General features: G+C 40.5%; 1 protein-coding gene across 4 annotated transcripts in view; it reads left to right on the top strand.

The window, feature by feature from the left end:
* znf385b (zinc finger protein 385B) overlaps positions 1–22,365 on the top strand; it is a 297,152-nt gene that overhangs the window by 215,315 nt on the left and 59,472 nt on the right. For all 4 annotated transcript variants that reach the window (XM_041201482.1, XM_041201480.1, XM_041201484.1 and 1 more), the window contains exon 4: positions 20,477–20,642. In XM_041201482.1, the coding sequence (XP_041057416.1) occupies positions 20,477–20,642 (166 nt within the window). The remainder of the gene's footprint in view (positions 1–20,476; positions 20,643–22,365) is intronic.

The following is a 22,365-nucleotide window of genomic DNA, read 5'->3' as shown; positions in this document are numbered from 1 at the left end:
GTCTGTAACTCTCTGCATGTGAAGCAGTGGTACTGTTGTCGGCTGTGTCAGTGAGAGAGAGTGCATGGAAGACAGCTTAAATGCATGTGGTGACTCAGGGAAGAGGAAAATCGGATGGAGATTCAAAACCCTGGAGGTGAACACTTGCGGAAGTGTCTGAGAGAAAGCGACGGTTTGGGAGAAGATTCCAAAGTTAGTTCTTGGAAAATGGAGATTGAAAACCCTTGAATGAAAGACAGAGTTCGGTAAGACTGGTTGGCTCATGGTGGGACAAGAGTCTGCGGGGGTAGTTGAGAAGAGATCCATAGCATCTGGTTGAGGTGGCATCTGTCACTTGGTTTCAGAGTGTGGTGTGTCTGACCACAGGCTGCCTATTGGTACATGGACTCTGTATTTACTGTGGACATTAGCTTTCGTAACTTGTGTTATCCTTACAAATATGTATATATCTGTAAAGGTATAGTTGTGGGTGAAGGAGTATTGCAATATAGTTCATCTCTTGTTTAATAAATGTTTTATTCTTTTGTTAAAAGTTCATCAACTGACTCCTGTGACTCTGTTCAGTAGCTACTCTCCACGTATCTAAACAAACAAATAAAAGTTAGGTAAAAACAAAAAAACTGCGGATGCTGGAAATCCAAAACAAAAACAGAATTACCTGGAAAAACTCAGCAGGTCTGGCAGCATCGGCGGTAAAAGTTCATCAACTGACTCCTGTGACTCTGTTCAGTAGCTACTCTCCACGTATCTAAACAAACAAATAAAAGTTAGGTAAAAACAAAAAAACTGCGGATGCTGGAAATCCAAAACAAAAACAGAATTACCTGGAAAAACTCAGCAGGTCTGGCAGCATCGGCGAATGCATTCACCTTGCCATCTCTTGCCACCAAACATTAAAAAGTTTTGAAATTTGGCACAGCTCAAGTTCTGTCGAAGGGTCATGAGGACTCGAAACGTCAACTCTTTTCTTCTCCGCCGATGCTGCCAGACCTGCTGAGTTTTTCCAAATAAAAGTTAGGATCTGTCAAGTTGGGTTCCACTTTGGGATCAGGCTTTTTCAGGGGTAACCTCAGCTGGGGATCATAATATAGAGCATGAGCACGGGCATGGACCAGTTGGGCCAAATAGCCAGTTTCTGTGCTTGTAGGTACTACATAAATATGTGATACTCTGGATTACCTTTCCCAATCACTGATACTGACATTAAGGACTGAATCTTCTACACTTTGAAATTTTTAAGTGTCAGTGCCATTTTCAGGTCCTGATTCCATTCACAGCGACAGTGAGACTTCAGGCAAGTTCTTATGTGAAATTTCCAATTAAGAGCCCACCTTCAGGAGTGCCATCCAGTTAGGGATGGTGGACTGGTTCTGGAGGAGGGAAATGGATATGACATGATCGATTGCAGGGGCAACTGGCAGTCTTCAACAGTGTCATCAGTGAGAGCACTGCTGAGGCACTGTCCTTATCAGGGGAAAGGCTGACACTGCATCAGAGGTATCAGTTTCCAGAAGATTCTCATAGTGTTGTAAGTCTCTGACGTGAGAATGCATTCACCTTGCCATCTCTTGCCACCAAACATTAAAAAGTTTTGAAATTTGGCACAGCTCAAAATTCTGCTGTGCCACCTCCTCCTTTGAGCTGGCACGCAATGTTCACAAAACTGTCTTATGCCAGGAGAATCGCCGAAAATTGATCCCATAAGTACCTTAATTAGTTTTCCGCCATAGATATGCAGGTTGCTGACATCGGACACAGCCCACCCCTTACTGAAGCGGCTGGAGGCCAAAAACTTTTTCCCTAAATTTTCTGGCAGTCATCCATTCCCCCATCTCAAGCCCGTTTTAAACAGCCTGTGAAAATTCACCCTAATATGCTCTTTGTATGTCCCATTTACCCATTATTTTGTTACTTTCAAATCCTGCTTGTATTTTTAAACAAGGACAAAGAGAAACATGTTTTTTGGGGCTTTAATATTAAAATGGTTGATTTATTCATTTATCCATTCATAACATTCAGGGACCTAGTGGTTGGAGCCTTTACATAGGTTATTAATTATTCTGTGATTCGTTAGTGCCAATTACCTAGAATGGACCTAATCCCAGTAGCACATCTATCCCTTACAATTTATTTTGCTTATACTCAAAAGAACCCACTACAGACAACCTGGAGGGCAGAAACGAACCATTGAGTCATTCATTTTTCACAAATAAAGCAGATTTCAACAGAACAGCAGACAGCAACAAGTAACCCTGGTCTGAATTCCAAAGGCAAATATAAACTACTAAGCATTACTTAATTCAAAATATTTTTTCAGTACATCCTTTTCTTTTGTTAAGCTGAAGCAACCTAGTCTAATTTCAATGTAAGGAGGAACTACCTGTTAGCATTTATATTGTCTTTGAGCAATTTTCAACATTGGCTATCCAGTCAGGTTTGCTTATCAAGGGGATACTCATTATGCTCATTTAGCTTAAAGATGCCATAACCAGGAAATTGTGCTGTCAATTTTAAGACGCTCTCCTATATTTTTACATATTAACTGATGCAGTCCTTCCCATTGCGATGTGTTAAATTAAGTGGTACTTCTGATTCATTTCCAAATATTGAGAAGATGTTAATAATTTGGAAGGAAGTTGGTTTTACTTTGGCAGCCTTGGACTCCCCAGGATGGTTTGAATCTGTTATACCATTATTCCAAAATGATTTAGGAACTATATTGTAATCCGTAGGTATACGTTTATATCCAGAGTGCCAGATCACTCACGACTGTGCTACTGTTTTGTGTACTGAACTAACAATGTGCCATTCCGCAACACATGGTGGGATCTGAAAAATACAGTCAGTGAAAGCTCCAATATTTATGTTTAAAAGGGTGATTACTTTGAATTTGTGGGAACCATGAAACATAACATTATAGCAGCAGGTGTTTGTGAGTAAAACTTGAGCATTGTAAAATAGATAAATGCTGAATTAGATTGACAAAAATCAATCCAAATAAGTGTCAGAGAGAGAAAAAGAACTGAGCGAATCGTGTGAGAATGAAATGGCTGCGGCAGTAATTAATGCTCAACTCCAGCTCAGGATTAATTGGGAGGCTGATGATGTATAGAGGCATTTAAGAACTTTAAACAAAGGTATTGATTGACTTCAGTAGTTTTGTAAAAGGCACTAGTGAAGAGGATAGGGTCAGCTACATCCTTTTGTGGGCAGGAGAGAAAGGTTTAGTTCACTTCAAAAGTTGGGAAATGAATGAAGATGACAGTAAAAATGCAGACAAGATTTTCGAAAAATTCAGCAAACAACTCCAGCCAAGTTAAACCATCGGATTCACCAATATGAATTTCCAAGCCTGAGGCAGGAACCAGAGTGACCCTGTTGACAATTTCTTAACAAGATTTAGAAATGTAGCCAGCAAGTATAAATTCAAAGAAATAGATGAAAGGCTGGTAGATCAGTTTATTTGGTGATTTGCACACCGGGATGTATAAAAAGCTTTGACTGGAAAAGAGAAGCTCACAATATCACAGGCTGTAGACACTGCCAGAACACATGAAGCCATGAGTAAACAGGTGAAGACACTACCCAAACGGTTAGCCTTCAGTTAAGTCGAGGGAAAGGCAGAAGGTTGATGCAGTGAAACAGCAACAAAAGAGTGCACACCAGACAGAGAGCAAGGTGTGCAAGAGCTGTGGACGATCACAGGTAAAAGCAAATGTCTCACATGGCCATCAAACTGCAGAGCTTGTAGAAAGCCCAATCACTGGGAAAAGGCAGGCAGAACAAAGAATCTGGTAATGGAGTTGTCAGACAGAGCCACAGGGTAAATGAGAAAGAAAAGAAACCAAAACATCCATTTGCTGGAACATGACGATGAGTTGGAAGACATAATAGACATAGGAACTGAACAACTGCATGAAATGGTTGGATGCGACAGTTCCCAGAGAGAAGAAATTCACACAACCATTCAGATCAGGAAGAATTGAGAAATAAGCCCACAGCAATGAATCTGAAGTTGAAGCTCAATTCTGAAGCATAGAGTAACATTATCCCATTCAGACTATACCAGAAGATCGTTTCTGAAAATTTGAAAGAAAATGTTCTGAAAGAGATGCTCTGAAACCAAGCAATGTCATGCTGACGGTATATGGTGTAACTGAGATTCGACAGCTAGAAACAACCCAAATCAGAGGGGGACACAAAGGAAAGACCCATACAACTGAAACAGATGGTCCTGCTATCCTTAGGTGGAGCAATCGCAAAGAGCTGCAGCTGATCTCAGTAAACCATGAGATGATGGAGACGTCACTGAGATTGGAAGGTATTACATGCACTGAAAAGCACCCTCCAGTCAGAAGCAAGAAAGATCTGGTCCAAATGTATCCAGAATGTTTTGATAAAACAGTTGGATACTTTGAAGATTTTCAGTATCACATCACCGTTGATCCAGAAAAGAAACCAGTGATTTTTCCCCTTACATAAAGTGCCAATAGAACTAAAAGGAAAGCTTGAAACAGAGCTCCAAGAGGCAGAAGAAAAGAAATGATTGCTAGAGCCACAGACCCTACAGTTTGGGTAATGTAAATTGCAAGAGACAATATGCAAAGCCAAATGAATGGGTTGCAGTTAGGTAATGAAATTTTCAAGGCCAGTGTTGAAAGACACAAGGGGCTCTTGACAGAAAAGGAAAGAGAGCTAATTTGGGATGTTCAGAAAAGATGATTTCCAGAAATTTACAGCAATCTAGGATGAAAATTAGAAGTGGAGAATAAAGCTGCTGGCCTAGAAAGACAATGTGGCATGTTGAAAATGAGCATATGAAAGAAAACCTGCATGCTGTACAGTTAGTAGTGGAGGTATCCAAGAGGGAGATCCTGAACCTCCTGTAGAAAACTTCAACAGAACGTGCTTCAAATAGAAGAACCCAAAAAAAATAAAAGAATGACAGTGCTGAGTTCAGGCAGCAAATCATTGAAACTGCAGATGTAGCTTAACACTATGGGTTGGATTTTCATGGAGTCAGGGAGACTCCGTGGGGGTGTGAAAATGGTGGCTGACACCCAATTTTGGGATTCCCGAGCCCATTCACAGGGTTTCCTATTTTCACCAGTGCAGGTTAAGGGTGCAAACTGCAGCAGGTTGCGAGCTGCACCCTGCTCTCCCTGGCCAGCTCCATTGTGGGGATAGGCTTCCCCTAGTGTCCTGCAATTTCCATGCAATCAGGCCACTTGTTAAAGGATTCCTGGTTCATGGCACCTCAGAGCTTTTCAGAACCATAGTCTGAATGATGGAACCTATTGGTAGGTAAGTTCAAAAATATTACCCTCACCACTCAGGTCAACCCCATAGCCCCTCATTTCCTCCGGTGGCAGGATTCGAACCCAAGTCCCCAGAGCATTACCCTGGGTCCCTGGAATATCAGTCTAGCAACAATACCACAATGCCATCACCTCCCCTTGGCACCCAGCAAATCCTGTGACTGCCTCCAAACTCTTTCCAGGGGCAGTGGCCCAACTCCCATTCATACCCAATCCCCAGAATGAAAATCCCATCTTTGCTGCCACTTTCTGCTAAGACAGACAGGCCAAGCTAGGAAATTTCCCTATGTCTGCTAGCTGCCTCGAAGATGAAAATCCAGCTCTATGCCACGGTGGGGAATGATTTACTGGACATCAGTAGCAAACCGCAAGAAATGCTGGAGCATTTAAAATAGGAAATGTGTAATGCAAAAAGCCAAGCAGAGTGTGTACAGCAGAAAGCTGAAAAACTGGCAGAAGGCAGGTGCATAGAGTGATTGGAAGAAAAGCATAAGCTGCAGAATCATAATGCAGAGTTTGAGGAGAAGTGCTGCAAGGCCAAAGACAAACGGTTGGGTGCTGCTTTTAGCTCAGAATAATTCACAGCATTTTATCACCTGAGCATTACTATGAATAAATTCTCTTGAGAAAAGAAGACAAACTACGAAAGACTCTTAATGTGTTCACTTAATTATAAATTTGATTGTTAATCTTGTTTAGTTTATATATGATATAAAAATTGTTAATGATTGGAACAGTTATGTTGCTATATAGATGCCATTTTTTAAAAAGAAAGAGGAATGTCATGTTGTCACATTATTCCAAAGTGAGTTTGAAATTAAATTGTAATGCGTAGGTATATTTAGAGTGCTGCATCACTGAGTACTGCACTGCAGACTATGCATCAAACTAACAAGGTGCCATTCCGCAGCACATGGTGAGATCTGAAAAATACGCTCACTGATAGCTCCAATATTCATGTCTAAAAGTGTGATTATGTCAAATTTCTGGGTATCACAAGGCATAACAGAGTCCTTTTGCATATTCTGAACTTGAACAAAATGCAAATTTAATAACTCCCAGATAATTGCTGCATTCGGTATTATTTATGTAGTGTACCCCAAAGGTGAACTTCCAGCCATCAGTCTCAAAGGTGTGCATTCCAATTGACCAGGATGTCTCCAAGGGCAGAATTTTGCCCTTGGTGGGCGAGGGCGGTCAGGAAGCCAACCGCCATCTGCAATCGGCACCGGACTGCGATTTCATGCTGGCGGGCTAACTAAGGCCCGCCCAGCGTGAAACGCGAGCGGCAGTGCTCAGTGGTGCCTGTGCAGGGTGGGAGGGAGCAGTGCAAGCCGGGCGAGCGTGACCTTCATGCATGCACGTGAGCGAGCACTCCATAATCTCTCTGAAGCACAGAGCTGCCTCACGGAGATGAAGCATTGTTAAAAAACGAAAATAAAGAAAATAAAAATGTAATGAAACGTGCCCCCTCATGTAACTCTGTCACATGAGCAGGGACATGTTATTAATTCATTTGCAAAACTTCTACTTTATTTTTATTTGATGTTGGAAACCTCATCCTGCCAGTGGATGAGGTTTCCAAAAAAATTCAAAGACCACTTGGACTTAACAGCTGGACGTGCAGCGAAAAATTTAGGTTCATTGATGGCCTTAGGCTTTTAAATTGTTGGTGGGCACACTGCTGACTCTGGCAGGTGCCTATCGATCGAACTATCACTCGACTGTGCGTTGACATAGGCACGCTCAGCCAACATCATGCTCGAGTGGGTCGGGCGCGGGCCCACACGCTGAGTAAAAATTTCTGCCCCAAGCCTCATGCAGTGAGATTAGGTTACTGTACAAGAAGCCACCTGTTAACCCTAAGCAAAGTAATAAAACTTTCATAACATGTATTTCAATGATAGTTGCATGCCTTCTGTGACAAAATGCATGCAATTTAATATGGATGAATGTAAGGAAATACATTTTGGGAGAAAACATGAATGGGAAAATACATTCGTTGAAGCGTGTGGATAAGAAGGGAGAGTGGGAATTTCAATGCATATTTCACTGCAAGTGCAAGCCAGAAGAAAGGATAATAATGTCAGAATTTAGTTATTAGTTGTTACAGATACCAAGTTCATAGCTCCTGTTAATATTTTAGAGGGAGTGTTTAGTTCTGGGAAGATTAGTGTTGTGAAGGTAAGGTAACTGAAATGCTGGGGTTTAGGGATTGCCAGAACACCTAAAAGAAAATGGCAGCTATGAAGGTTACCCATATTTGTTTAATAGTCAGAATAGAAGGGATGGAGTCATAAAGCAGCAGGTGGGATTGCTTAGCTGGAGAAATTATAAAAGAGGGGTAATTGGCTTGGAGGTTGGTTTGAGGATAGACCAGAGTAGGCTAAATCATCATGGAGATGGATGGAGCTTAAGAAGGTTCTCTGGTTTCAGTTTATCTGAGTTTTCTGCAGCAGTGGATGAGACGTATTCCAAAAAGGTGCTGCAGGATCCAAACAGTTAGGGCTCAGAAAAGCCCTGGGAGCTGTTCGGCGCAGTTAGGACTCAGGAGGTGTCCTGGGAAACTGAAGGTAGCAGAAGGTTGTTGGTTCGGTGCTAGAGACAGTAAAGGCCCGGAGAAGCCTGCGAGCCATTTATAGCTTGGTGCAGCTATAAATGACTGAAGTTGGGAGAAACCCAAGCGCAGTGCCAACTTAGTGAAGCTAGCAGCCTGCGAAAGAGTTGGAAGGGTGGTGTTAATTAGAAGTGGGAATGCAGCTTTGTGAATCCCATGGAACACAATTTCAAGAGGAGAGATTTAGCCATTGGGAGTTGATCATTTGTTGAGGCAGTCCGAGTCAGAGCAGCTTTAGAGAGAATTTGAAAGCTAGATCTTCAAAAGTGAAGAGTAGAAATGGGAGACAGAGTTTTAATAAGATATTGTGGCTTAGCAGTGCTCACTGACATCTGGGTGGGTTACTGAGAAATCCATGGGATCTGTCTTGATCACATCTTCCATTTAAGGTGAAGTGTGGTGTATTCGACTACAGTTTGCCTGTTAATTCGTACTTACCTCATATTAATTCTGAATGGTCAGAGTATAAGATAGATATTGTAGGTTGTAGATAGTTTTACTTTTCTAACTTTGTATGGAAAAGTTTATTTTGTTTGCTTAACTTAATATATTAGGACTATTTCCACTTGAGCAGAGAAGGCTCAGAGGGCATTTAATAGAGGATTTAAAACGTATGAAAGCTTTTCATAGACTGAATAGGAAAAAACTCTCAATCATCAGCAAAGTGATGGAAGATATCATTGACAATGCTATCAAGCAGCAATAACCTGCTCACTGCTGTACAGTTTAGGTCCTGCCTGGATCACTCGGCTTCAGAGCTCATTACAACCTTGGGCCAAACATGGACAAAAAGATGAATTCCAGAGATGTGGTGTGAGTGATTGCCCTTGGCATCAAGGCAACATTTGACTGAGTGTGGCATCAAGGAGCCTTAACAAAACTGAAGTAAATGGAAATCTGCTTACTGAGCACAAAGGAAGATGGTTGTATTTGTTGGAGGCCAATCATCTCATCCCCAGGAATAGCTGTTGGAGTTCCTGAGGGTGGTGTTCTCAGCACAACCATCTTCAGCAGCTTCATAAATTACATTCCCTCCATCATAAGATCAGAAATGGGAATATTTATAGATGATTGCACAGTGTTCAGCACCATTCGCAACTCTTCAGATACTGAAGCAGTCCATGCCCACTTGCAGCAGGACCTGGACAACGTTCAAGCTTGGGCGGATAAGTGACAAGTAAAGTTCACATCACTTAAGTGCCAAGTAACAACCATCTCCAACAAGAGAAAATGACCATCTCCCCTTGGTGTTCAATGGCAGTATCATTTATGAGTCCTCACCATCTCCATCCTAGGGATCATCAGTGCCCAGAAGCATAGCTAGACTAGCCATATTAATACTGTGACTATGAAAGCAATTCAGAGATTGGAAATTCTGCGGTGAGTAATTCACTGTTATAAATAACAATGTGAAACTGGCTTCACCAGCGATGTTCACATCCCATGACTGTGGGGATGGTGATTGAGTGTCATCAATTAAAATTTCACTTAAGTGAATGAGGAGAACATTGCAAGAAATTTCTTTGCACTTAAGATTCCCAGACCTTTGCTTTGGTACAGTGAGTGATTGAAGTAGTGATCTTTGCAACTTCTAAATGAAAAGTTGATAAATAGCTGAAGCAGAAGTTGTTACAGGAATATGGTGGGAAAGCAAGACAGTGGGATTAATTTAGATTTCACAACCACAGATTAAAACAAAGCTCTTCACAGCCAATGAGGTACATTTATAATATGGTCACTGTTGCAATGTAGCAGAATGCAACAGCAAAATTGCACAGCAGAATCCAACAAACCTCAATGAAATAAACAGCTGGATAATCTGTTTTAGTGATGTTGGGTTGAGAGATAAAAATGGACGAGGAGACTAAGAGAAATCTTGCTCGTTTTTGAATTGTATTCTGGGACCTTTACAACCACCTTTAAAAGGGGAACAGGATCTCGGTTTAAGTCTTTCTCAGTGTGGTACTCCCTCAGGTTGATATTTCAATACTATTTCAATAGTATTGTGTTCAGATCTCTGGAATGGGGCTTGAAAGGCAAAAGTGCTTCCATGGAGCCAGTGCTGACACCTAAATCCTATGTTTATATTTATAATAGTAACTGCCTACATAAACTTGACACGCTATAATTATAACCTCCTCAGGCAATGGTACTGTAGTTCTTCAGTTTCTCAATTCTCAGCTGTTCAGCCTGTAATGCAGAGAAATTACTATACAGCAACCAAATCTTGCCTACCTAATTTTAGTAAGTTTGACCAAAATAATTAAGTAGGGACTGAATTATGTCTTCATGCTGGTGCAGTTGGCCCCTGACCATAAACCTGCCCCCCCTTTGTTAGAATATTCGATAGTATTCACTCCCTATATGCAACACCACAGGTGATTTACTTTGTGTGTGTGTGTGTGTGTGTAAGTCAATTATATTATTCTTAGTACAGAGCTTTATTTGTTTTGAAGGGCTGGCATAATTTAATATCTACTGAAAATATATGCATTATATTCTTATTTACTTGTTCATCTCCTGTTCATTACATTCATTTGGCAGTTAAAGTCTAAAATAAGCCCTGATATATAGATTTTTTGTTGCTTCTTAGAAAATGAGATTTCTGTGGGGATAACAAAAGCTAAAGAAATCTTTAAAAGGTTTTCTGTTCATTGTCCAAGGGCATATTATCAAATCTTACCTCAACATCAGAGCCAATTAAGACATTTATGTCATAGAAAAAAACTAGGATGCAAGATGAAATATCTCAAATAAGAATGGTCAGAAAAGAGCCAAAGGCATAACAACTACATGGCCCCACAGAAATTATTTTTTCAAACCATGCATTCCTTGATAATTAAAAACTACCCCTGTAACGTTCAGGCCAACTAAGAGAGTAAAATACCCCTAAATGCTTGGGCCAGTAGTAGCATTCTTGTCTCTAAATAAGAAATTTGTGGGTTTAAGTCCTACTGAAGGAGATGAAAATATAATCCAAATTGACACTTAAGTGCAGCACTGAGGATGCCCTGCTTTTTGGAGGTGCTGCGTTTTGATTGAGGCATTATATTGAGATCCAATCTGTTCATTCACTTCAATTTCTGTGTGGGAGACTTTGCTATGCATAAAACGACTGCTGAATTTATCATATATCAGCTGCAAAGCATAATTTACTCTGGTGTTGACATGTAATAGAAGTGATTCATAGATATATATTATGTGTGTAAATTTGGATGTATATATATATATATAAATGAGTATCACAAAATGTGGCTGCATATATTTTCTATACAGATCCCTATGTTAAAATGCTCACGTTTATCTGTTATGTTTCCCTTTACTGCCAGGAAGTGCACAAGAGAATTTTCAATGCTAATTTTCTCACTTGTCAATTATGACTCCCACTTCACCACCAGATGGTGCTATCTTTTCCTCATAAATGACTCAAAGTACTTTGTGAAAAAAATCATGTGCCATTTTTCTCATCAAATTTCTATAATGTCCAAAATTAGGTTTTAATCTAAATTTTCAAAGTGCTTATTTCCAAATAATGATTTATTTTGGGGGGTTTTTTGTGTCCTTCAAAGTCTGTGTTAAAGCTTTTTATTTGAAAAGCTGCTCCTTTCCCAAATGGGTTTGGATTTGAGAGTTTTGCCCAAAGCTGTGATATTGTCAGCTGAATGCAGATTGTGCACTCTTAACATGTGCTGCGTACTCAATTTCCTTGAGTGGTACTGATGCATCAAATCAGGTGAATTGCTGGAGTACTTCACTTCAGCTTTTAGCAGTTTGTGCTCAGGTATTCAAAATTATTTCCAGGGGGCAAATTATAAAAGCTTTAATAAGCACTTTTTAAAAGACATTGTGTGAGAGAGTTTTCCACCTCTCGGACATTTCAAAGATGTTGTAGGTTGTACATGCTGATGTACGTGAGGCAGATAGACGATGTTTTGCCTCATAATTTGAATTAATGAAAATCACTAAGAAGTTGAGAGCAAAAGCAAGCAAAACCTCTTTGAGAGAAATTGTCACTGGACTAGTAATCTGGAGATCCAGGGTATTGCTCTGGGGACCGAGATTCGAATCCCATCACGGCAGATGGTGGAATTTGAATTCAATAAAATTAAAAGTCTAATGATGACCATGAAACCATGGTCAATTGTTGTAAAAATCTGGTTCACTAATGTCTTTTAGGGAAGAAAATCTGCTGTCCTTACCTGGTTTGGCCTACATGTGACTCCACAGCAATGTGGTTGACTCTTAGATGCCTTAAGACAACTAGAGATGGGTAATAAATGCTGGCCAACATCCCATGAGCGAATTAAAAAAAAAAATTACTGTGGCATTTTGAAGCAGTGTAGTTACCCGATCAATGATGCAACCACTAAGCAGCCGGGATGGATATTGAGTCTAGTGGCACAAACTGCTCTTGATGTTGAGCTTCTTTTGTGTTATTGCAGCTATACTCAGTTGGAGAATAATGGTAGGTGGTGAAGATTCTTTCAGAGATCAAGTAATGAACTATTCATCACAGAGCAATCGGATCCTGTCCTGCTCTCACAGTGGTAGATATGAAGATAGTAATGGGTGTGAGTAAAGGTAATGAGACTGAGAAGATGATAGGGAGACAAAGAGGTAGTGGACGTGATGCAAGCAAGGGAATGAGAAAATGTAAGTGATGGGTGAGGTGATGGGAAAGGAAAGGAGCCATTGAGGGTTACATTTTCCTCATGACCCCAAGTAGAATAGGCAGTACGCAGGTGTTGGTAGCTTCTTTCTCCACCATGCCAACCTATACCTACCATCTGAAAGAGCTGGAAACAAAAAGAAAAAATTGGAGAATGTTTTAATGGGAAGCTGCAGCTGTATAAGAGCTGCTGGCACTGAATAGCCCATCCCAAGGCACACCCAACACACCATGCTCTAAGAGGAATACAACATGTGAAAGAACTGTCCTTGCCTTACAACATGAGACCTGTTTAAAGGCACTGTAGGTGCCTATGGCAACCAAAGACAACTGCTCCTGACACCACTGCACTTGCATAACATCATCAGCCTGCTAGTTAAGCTTTAATCAGGAAATCGTAGAACTATTTTACAGAAATATAATTCAGTTACTGACAATATTAAAAACTTTTTTTTAACTTTCTTTAATTGTTAAAGTGCATTCCCAAAGCATATTATTGACTTCTTTGAGGGGAGCAGATGCTTAAAGCTTGCATGAAAAGAACAGTAACAAGCTTCCTAATAATTTTCAGTGGAATCATTTTTGACAGTGACAGCTATATTTCCTATTGACTATTATGGTAAATTGCACTTATTTATTCAAGTATTATACATTAATACAATTTGATTAAAAAAAAGGAATGCTATTACATTAGAAATAGTGCTAAAAGGAGTTGAATTTCAGAGGATTAAATAAAAGCATTGATATCCATCAGCAATTAATGTTGATTTGATGCCTGACCTGCCATTTTACACCTGATTGTGCAGCAAATATCCTCTCTGAGACACACTGAGCTGAACACGTATTCAGCAGCACGAAGGACCCAGCCTCCCCTCCATCAGTGATGTGTGAATGCATCATCATCCAACTTGTAGGTTATTACTTATTACTTTTTACTGGTTCTTGCTGAGTTTGTGGAAGTACTGGGTATCTGCAGGGAGTTCAGAAAAGTTGGTAAAGTCTGCAGGGGGTTGTGCTGAAGGTTGGGAACAGTAAGAGCACTGGCAGAGTGACAGCGGTGGGAGCATGAGTGTTGTCACCCTGAGAGAGGGCAGCAGGTTAATGCTCAATGGTGCCTCTGCCACTTTCCTGTGGCAGTGCCCAGCAATGCTTGCAAAATGTTGGAAGACAGATTGCTGGACTACTGTGAGACCTTGCAAGTCCCTTTGAGTGCTGGTATCCACAGCCATGCTGGCAGAAGCCTGGGCTTGCATGTCAATAAGCTGAGATTTCGTGACCTCAGATTGAGATTCAACTGCAGCACTCAGATGTTGCATGGCTTTTGCTTGTGCTGCAATGGGACAAAAACTAAAATACCTGGAAAACCTTAGCAGGTCTGACAGCATCAGCAGAGGGGGATACAGTTGATGTTTTGAGCCCGTATGACCCTTCATCAGAACTAAGACATATAGAAATGAGATGAAATATATGCTGGTAGAAGGGGATGGGACAGGGAAGCTCAATAGAGGGCCAATGTATAGGTGGAGGCCAAGAAGAAACTGCCAAAGATGTCATAGACAAAATGACAAAAGGTGGTGATATTATCTAAAAGATGTGCTAATGGGGACATTAAGGGAAGCAAGCTCGTGGCAGATGGCCCTGGTGTGGGTGAGGTGGGGGGAAGGATCTAAATGGGCTAAAAGGTGGAGATGGAACAAAAGATTGAAATAAATTTACAAATAGGAGGGAAAAGAAAAAAATGTGGTGTAAAAATAAAATGATAAATTATTGGAAAAAGGGGGATCGGAAAGGGGGTGGGGACGGAGGAGAGAGTTCATGATCTGAAATTGTTGAACTCAATATTACAAAGTGCCTAGTTAGAAGATGAGACACAGCTATCAGAAACTGTATCACAGTTGGGACTGCAAGTGTTTTCATCAAGTTGGCCACCACTTCCACGCTGAAAAGGATGGACTCTGAGCTCTGCACAAGGGCCTGTGCCAGGTTGGAGCCAGACTCCTCCATGCTTTTGACAGTAACAACAAGCTCTCTGTTGGGCCTGCCAACATGCATATCCATCAGTCTTTTTCTATGTGCTGTCCCATCAAAGTCCTCACTCATGTGTGACCCTCACCTTCCGAGGAGCTGGCACCTACATGATTGTTCCCCCATCCCACCATCTGCAGTCTACTTGTGCCCTAGGACTGATCACATGCAGAATCCGCCTCTATGCTTCCCTAAAAAGTTCACACAGTGAGCTGCATTCTGGCTGCAAATGTCAGATCGAGTAATGATGTTTTCTCCTCTTCAGCCTGCTATCCTAGGTCTTCAGCCTCCCTCACCTCTGGCTGGCCAGGCAGAAGTTTCCGGGTATCTGTAGGCATAAATGCACAAGGGGAGGGTTGGGATGAGAAAAGGGAAGGGAAAAATAAGAGATGCAGAGTTATCCCGTGCGTCAACGCATTACAGAAAGATGGTGAAGTGGGAATTGAGAAGGTGCATTTGGCAGGAACATACGATCATCTTTAATGGGGTCAGGGACACCATTGACTACGTCTTTGTGATGCCCCATCTGATTATTCTAAGCATTATCTCCAGGGGGGTCAGCACGTGCAGCTATGTTGACCTCTGACCTCACTAGTTAGCTGCTGTGTCATCTCCTGTTGACCAAGAGAGAGGGACATGTGCCAGTGACTATAGTTCCATGTGTTTGAATGATGCGCCTGCAACAGTTGAATTGTTGCATTGTGTGCAAACTGGGCAGTGATTGTGCAGAGTGAGAGTGGTGCAGTGTGTAGGATATGATATGGAAGGATGCATTCACTGACCTTGACCATTTGTGCAAGGTCATTAAATTTGTTGTAGCACTGCAGCCAGGTCCTCGGTGCCAGACTGGTAGCAGTGGCTACCATGGCCACCTGCTCCTACTGCCTTCCCTATACTTGTTTGGAGGGTCTCTTGGCCAGCTGAGGGAAGAGAACCTTTGTTGACCTCCTGTACCAAGGCCTCTAGCGTTGCATCCAAAACTGCTGGGCACACTCTCTTTCTGTTCCTCAACCAGTTTTAACCCCTGTTGCAGCAGAATGTACCTCATCTTTAACAGGTGCAGTCTGGCTTTAAGTAGTGCAGGCTAGCTTTAGGTGGCACCTTTTTCTATCTGACTGATGTAGAAATCACAGGAATATAAATAGTAAATGATTAATATGTAGGTTATTTATTGTAACTTGAACTGGAACAGATATACAATCCACAAGTACAGGAGCACACTTATACACCTCTTACTTGGTGGGTCTACATCCACAATTCCCAGTGAGACATGACATCACTTCCTTCAGTGACTCTTCAGTTACAGTCTGTAAAAACAACCTCACAACACTAGCATGAACTTGGGATAGTTGATGAGTGCACAGCTACTCAGCAGCATGTTCAGGGCTGGACTGCATACCACAATTTAACAGCACTTCATGAAGGTGCCAACCATTTTGAGTGTCTTCGGCAGACCCAGGTGGAGGTCAAGCACAAACAGCAGAAGAATCATACCAAAATCCGATCTTCTCACCCACTCGCCTCAGCAAACACTACCTGCCCCACTTGTGGCAGAGTGTGCGGATCCAGCACTGGACCGTTTAGTCATCTCAGGGCCCATAACCACGGAGTGGAAGAAGGTCATTCTCACTCCCGAGGGACTGCCTAAGAAGAAGGGTGCACCTACACTGTATGTACTGCAGCGGTTCAAGAAGGCAGCTTACCACTTTCTCAAGGGAAATTCGGGATGGTGAACAAATGCTGGTCTAGTCAGCAATGCCCATATCCTGTGAAAGAATAAAAAAACATAATTTGCAGGCAGCATGAAGTTTGCATGCTTCCTGCAGTATTTTGAATGGGTGCAAGATGATCACACATCACAATCCTCACATCTGAATTTGGGGGGCTATCCAGTTTAACACCTTAAATATATCACATCCACTAAATTCCCTTTATCTGTACACTTATTATGTTCCTCAAAAGACTTGTTTAAATTAAGTGACCTACCATTTACAAATCCATTTTATCTGTCACGAAGTAGCCCATACCTAATTATTCTCTAATGCTATAATTTAGCAGTATCAAACTGTTCGAAATTATAATAATGTGAGGCTGACTGGTGTACAAGTATCTAATTTATCCATTTTCCTTATTTTGAACATTTGCTGTCCTCCAGTGCGGTGCCACAATTTCATAGAATTTTGGAAGAGGATAATTCTGTTCTATTTTATTTTTTTCGTCAGCCTTCTTCAACGTTCTGATTGTAGGTCATCCTCTGACTTCCACATTATCCTCTGGTATTTCTCGTAAGATATTAAGAAATAGGAGCAGGAGTAGGCCATTTGGCCCATTGAACCTGCTCCGCCATTCAATAAGATTATGGCTGATCTGATTGTGGCCTTAACTGTACTTTTCTGTCTGTCCCCCATAACCCTTGACTCCCTTGTTATTTAAAAATCTATCTAACTCAGCCTTGAATATATTCAATGACCCAGCCTCCACTGATCGCAGTGGAAGAGAATTCTAAAGGCTGACGAACCTCTGAGAAAAGAAGTTGCTGCTCACCTCCATCTTCAGTTGGAGACCACTTATTTTAAAACTGTAAGAGAAAAGCAAAATACTGCGGATGCTGGAAAGCTAGAACAAAAACAAAAATACCTGGAAAAGCTCAGCAGGTCTGGCAGCATCTGCGGAAAGGAACACAGTTAATGTTTCGAGTCCGAATGACCCTTCATCAGAACTAAGGAAAAATAGAAAAGAGGTGAAATATAAGCTGGTTTAAGGTGGGGGGGGGGGGGGGGGGGGCGGGGGGGGTGTTGGGGGGGGTGGGTGGGGAGGCGGGTGGACAGGTGGAGCTGGATAGAGGGCGGAGATATTACCACTGTCAACACCTCTTTATCCTTTTGGCTATGACATCTTTTGGCAATCTCCACCTGTCACTGGTCCTCTATCCAGCTCTACCTGTTCTCCCCCGTGACGCCGCCGCCGCCGCCCCCCCCCCCCCCCCCCCCCCCCCCCCCCCCACCCCCCGCCCTTAAACCAGCTTAAATTTCACCTCTTTTCTATTTTTCCTTATTTCTGATGAAGAGTCATTCGGACTCGAAATATTCCTCTGCGCAGATGTCAGACCTGCTGAGTTTTTCCAGGTATTTTTGTTTTTGTTCTATTTTAAAACTGTACCAGTAGTTCTCGATTCCCCCACGAGAGGACATGTTCTCTTAGCATCTACCTTGTCAGTCCATCTGGAATCTTATATGTTTCAATAAGCTCATCTCTCATTCTTCTAAGCTCCAATAAGTATAGACACAGCCCGCTCAACCTTTCCTCATAGGGCAATTTCTGCCTGTGACATTCTTTTCTGGAGAGTATTTGTTGTGTGTAGAATTATGAATACAAGGCTAGCTATCACTTGCTGAACTTGAGTACAAACCTAACACTGAATTTGGTTATTTGTTTCATTTTCAATAGTTTGTTCTAAAATGGTAGCACTGTCATATATGATGGGTGAGCATTTAGAAATACCCACAAGTTACTGTCAATCATTTTGAGGCCATCTGTCTGTTCACAACTTCCGGTGGGTAAATTTCCATGAGATCCTCATGATCATCCACTGCAACTTGGTGGAGAATCAGCAGAAGTTAGAGAAGCAGCCTTTATGGCATTTTATATATTAGAGCTTCCAGAAGTGTTAAAAAAAATCATTTTATTTATTTTGTGGCTTATTACATTGAAAATGTTTTTATGTGCAACCGTTGCTTTGTAGCTTTGAACAACTGAAGTTAAACTAGAGATTGAACCAGCAGATTTAGTATAATTTGATTGTAGCTATGTCAGCAAAATATGCATTTTGTATCTGACACCACTCGCGATGGATGATTCCCACAAATGCAGTCTTATTTTTTTTATGACACCTTGGAACATTTTTCGATGTTATACATGTAATTTATTATTATTTGATGTTGGCAATTACACCTTAAAACGCTGTGCATTTTAGGGACTTGATACTTGTATTTGAGAAAATCCACTGATGGTTTCATACTGTAACTTTATTTCAAAACCTGTTTCACAGAGTGACATTTTGGCAGTAGGTCTGAAGTTGTGAATAATGTGAAACAGCAAGACATTATGCCACTGCTTAATAAGTTCAAAAGTTAAATCACATCAATTCCAATAAGTAATTGTTTTCTAAAAGAAATGAGCAGGAATTGCTTCTTTGCTGTATAGCTATTTTCACTGAAACTCCTTTTTATCTGTGGTAGTTGGAGCTGTACAGAAGGATGGAACCTACCTTAACACAATTGAAACTTTAGTTACTGTGCGTTATTTTTTCTCCAGCTCAGTGCCAATAACACCTATACAGTGCTGAGATCATTTGAGAAATAGTGAACTACCATAATTTGGAGTTAACAGGGTTGGTACTTTGCATGAAAGAAAAAAGACCAGAGGGCCACCTTCCTCTGAACTTTTCTGGTAATTCTCAATGTAGCTACTAATGACAGCTGAGTTACCTGTGGACAGAATCGTGTGGAAGCCATGTACTTATCAGGGCAAGGAAGCATCTGGAGTGCAAATCAACCCATACTGCTTTTGTGCACTTCAGTTAAAGATTGTCATGAAGAAAACCTGACAGTGGGATGTATGCCCTGTTCTGGTAGGGAATGGTGTGTAATGTAGAGAGTCTATGGAGAAGCAGGGAATTCATTAAGAATCTGTGGTTCACTGGGCTGGGGTGGGGGGTGGATTTAATAAATAACTAAGAGTTTCACCTTTCTTCTATCAGAAAAAGAAAAATTGCTACTTAATAATATACACAGATCCCCTTTTTCATTGTAAGCTAAATGATGTATAGCCAACTTTCTACCATTTTAAAGTTCTTTCTTTAAATTATTTGTGTTTCAACAGGTCTCACTTTTGTAGATGGGGATTGATTGAAGTGAGCCATTGACAGTAGTAGGTTAACACTGATATTGCAGGCTGAGTTTGTTGCAAATATCAGCAGAAAAACTTACTGGTAGATAAATGACTAAGTAAGTCTTTCTCTTGGGTGCAATGAAGTTTCCTATGTTTTATTTATCAATATATCATGTGTCCTACAATTATGTATAATCTGGGTCAATGAATGCCTACTGCAGTATGAACATGGACAACAGATTAGCATTTTCTTGTCATTTTATACGTAATTGTCCAACAACTGTTTTTTATACATAAATTAAAGCAATACACTGATCAATTAGATCAATGCTGTACACATTTGTTCTTGCAACTGACAGTGCAGCTGCATATGTGTAGTTAACTGTTTCTTTTATTACCTAAAAGTAATTTAAAACTAATCTTTTGTGATCCTAATGCTGCAGACATCTTTTCTCAGAGAAGATATCTATTCACAATCAAAAAGACTTTGTTTTGTGTTCCCTTGTTTGTGCAACCTGTGTCTACTGTTTCCATGGCTTGCTTCACTACTGCCTACACAGTGAGCTGTATCCAAATTGGTTAATTGGAATGATACAACCATGTGTTCTAGATACATCTTTGTATGTACCAGCCAAATTTTTCTCATACAAAGTATATTTTTAACGGTAGCAGTGTGGCCTACACAGTCACTCTGTATCATTGTGTTAATGGCATGCTTCCTGTAAGTTTCTTTTGTTTAAGTAGAATGACGTTATTAACTAGATGAGTTAATACATATCTTTCAATAGAGGCACCTTTACCATTTTAATTGTTAAAAATATTGGTAGCAATTTTCTGACATAGGCCATTTGTGTCTGGTGCCTATTATTGAAAGTTCTTTCTGTATTGTCACCCATAAAGTTAGTGAAAGTATGAGAAATGAGCCTGATTGCACGGTTCATTTGTTCTCCTTTGTAGAGCCAAGCCGAGGCGCACTACAAAGGCAGTAAACATGCCAAGAAGCTCAAAGCACTGGAGGCCACGAAAAATAAGCAGAAAACTGCTCCTTCCAAGGACAGCACAAAGGCCATCACCTCCTCCACCACAACCACTGCAATCACTCCCAACAGCTCTGAAAAAACAGGTTAAAAGAAACTTTTGTTCTTCTCATTCATGTTCTTTCTTTATTTGTGTTGTATGTTTGCATGATACTGCTTATTTCTGCTTTTATTGCTACATGTTTTATTAATGCTGTTTGCTTGATCACAATGAATGGCTGACTATTTAATAATGATGGAACAAATGACGTTATAAATATGACCTCAATTGCAACGAATTTGTTCCATTGAGTCAGCTGCTTTGGCTTTATTTAATAAAGTATTTTTGTTCTATTGAAATAGCAAATTATACTTTAGGCCACATTCCAAAGACATTGTGGTTCTTTGCACAGTTTATCAAGATAGCTCCACTTTTTGCTTCTTTTCCTAGTCACTATTGCTAGAGAAATCAATCTATTAGAGAATTAGAGGTGAAACCTAATGCTTAGCAAAAGATGTCAGGAATGTTCATAGGCCTCTGTGTATAGTATTGGAGTGGCTCCTTAAATAAATTAAGGGTAATTTTACAAAACCCCTGTGGAAGCACAAACATATAAAGTTTTACCCCCTTATATTTGAATCAGGAATTGCAGTTCCAACTTAATTAATTGAAAAATAATATTTAATATGAGTAAATAACTCTAGTTTCAATCAATTTAATTTGACACTTTCAATTTAGATCTGCTAAAAATTTTCCCGAATGAAGCAGCAAATGTGTTTAATTGTAATTTTGAAAAAAAGGAAATTAAAAAATATCTGAAGTCAATGTAACAATTTCTATTTTGAAAACTTGTTAAATTTTTCAATTCAATTTGTCAACAGTTGCATTCTTAAAATCGGCAATAAAAAAAAAACCATAGATGTCGACGTACAAGTTGACCTTTGAAGGCTCAAAAAATCCTTCTACCTACAGGTTGACTATAAAAGTCAATGGCTGGCATGGGCACCATCTTTGTCATTTGCCACATGGGGACTGCTGTGTGTGGGCACGTCTTAAACTCCCACATGTCTTTGCAAAACAGCCATTATTGCCTGCTTGATCCTTTGCATCCAGGTATAAGGTACCAGTAAGTAAAACGTTAAATTTGTGGGATGAAAAATCGGGGCTGACTACGAATGTGAGTGTAGCATGTCATGGCTGAAAAGGGAAGTAGACTTATACGCTGAGTATATGCAAAAACACGATTTTTGGATCGACTTATATGTCACAATCTACGGTATGTTGCACATTTTAACATACAATGGCACACTTAAAAAGCCAAAGTTATACAGTCAGCTTTTTATTGTTACGCTTTAAACCTCCTTTCACTGATGGTGTTTTACAGGAGTTTTATAGCACAGTATGCTGTTGTGCATACTCTTGCCTTCGGGGCTTTTTAGCCTCAATTCTCAGTACAGCTGGTGGATAACTGAGTATTTCCAGCAGCAGCTCTAATTTATTATTTTGGAAAGAGATTCTACAAAGAACTAATAATTGCCAGTTCCTATCACACAATAGTAATGCTTGAAAATTCCATTGTAACTGCACTTGAGATGTAACATAAGAGTGTCATTAACCCAGTGAATAAAGTGAAGTTTTAGCTTGATTGTCTGCCTTATTTTGTTATTGCTGATAGTTTATTATTTTGCACTTTGCAGAATACCCAGTTTCTTGACCAAGTTGTTTGCCTAAATAGGAAATAGGGCAGGTCTGCATTGACTCTCTACATACCAAGAACAATAATGATGATTCCAAGCTCCTGATGTTGACAGAGGTTATTATCACACAAT

This window comes from Carcharodon carcharias, chromosome 12 (assembly GCF_017639515.1).
Source record: "Carcharodon carcharias isolate sCarCar2 chromosome 12, sCarCar2.pri, whole genome shotgun sequence".
NCBI lineage: Eukaryota > Metazoa > Chordata > Chondrichthyes > Lamniformes > Lamnidae > Carcharodon > Carcharodon carcharias.
The sequence above is the reverse complement of the archived record's forward strand: the minus strand, read 5'-3'. Positions and strand labels throughout refer to the sequence as shown.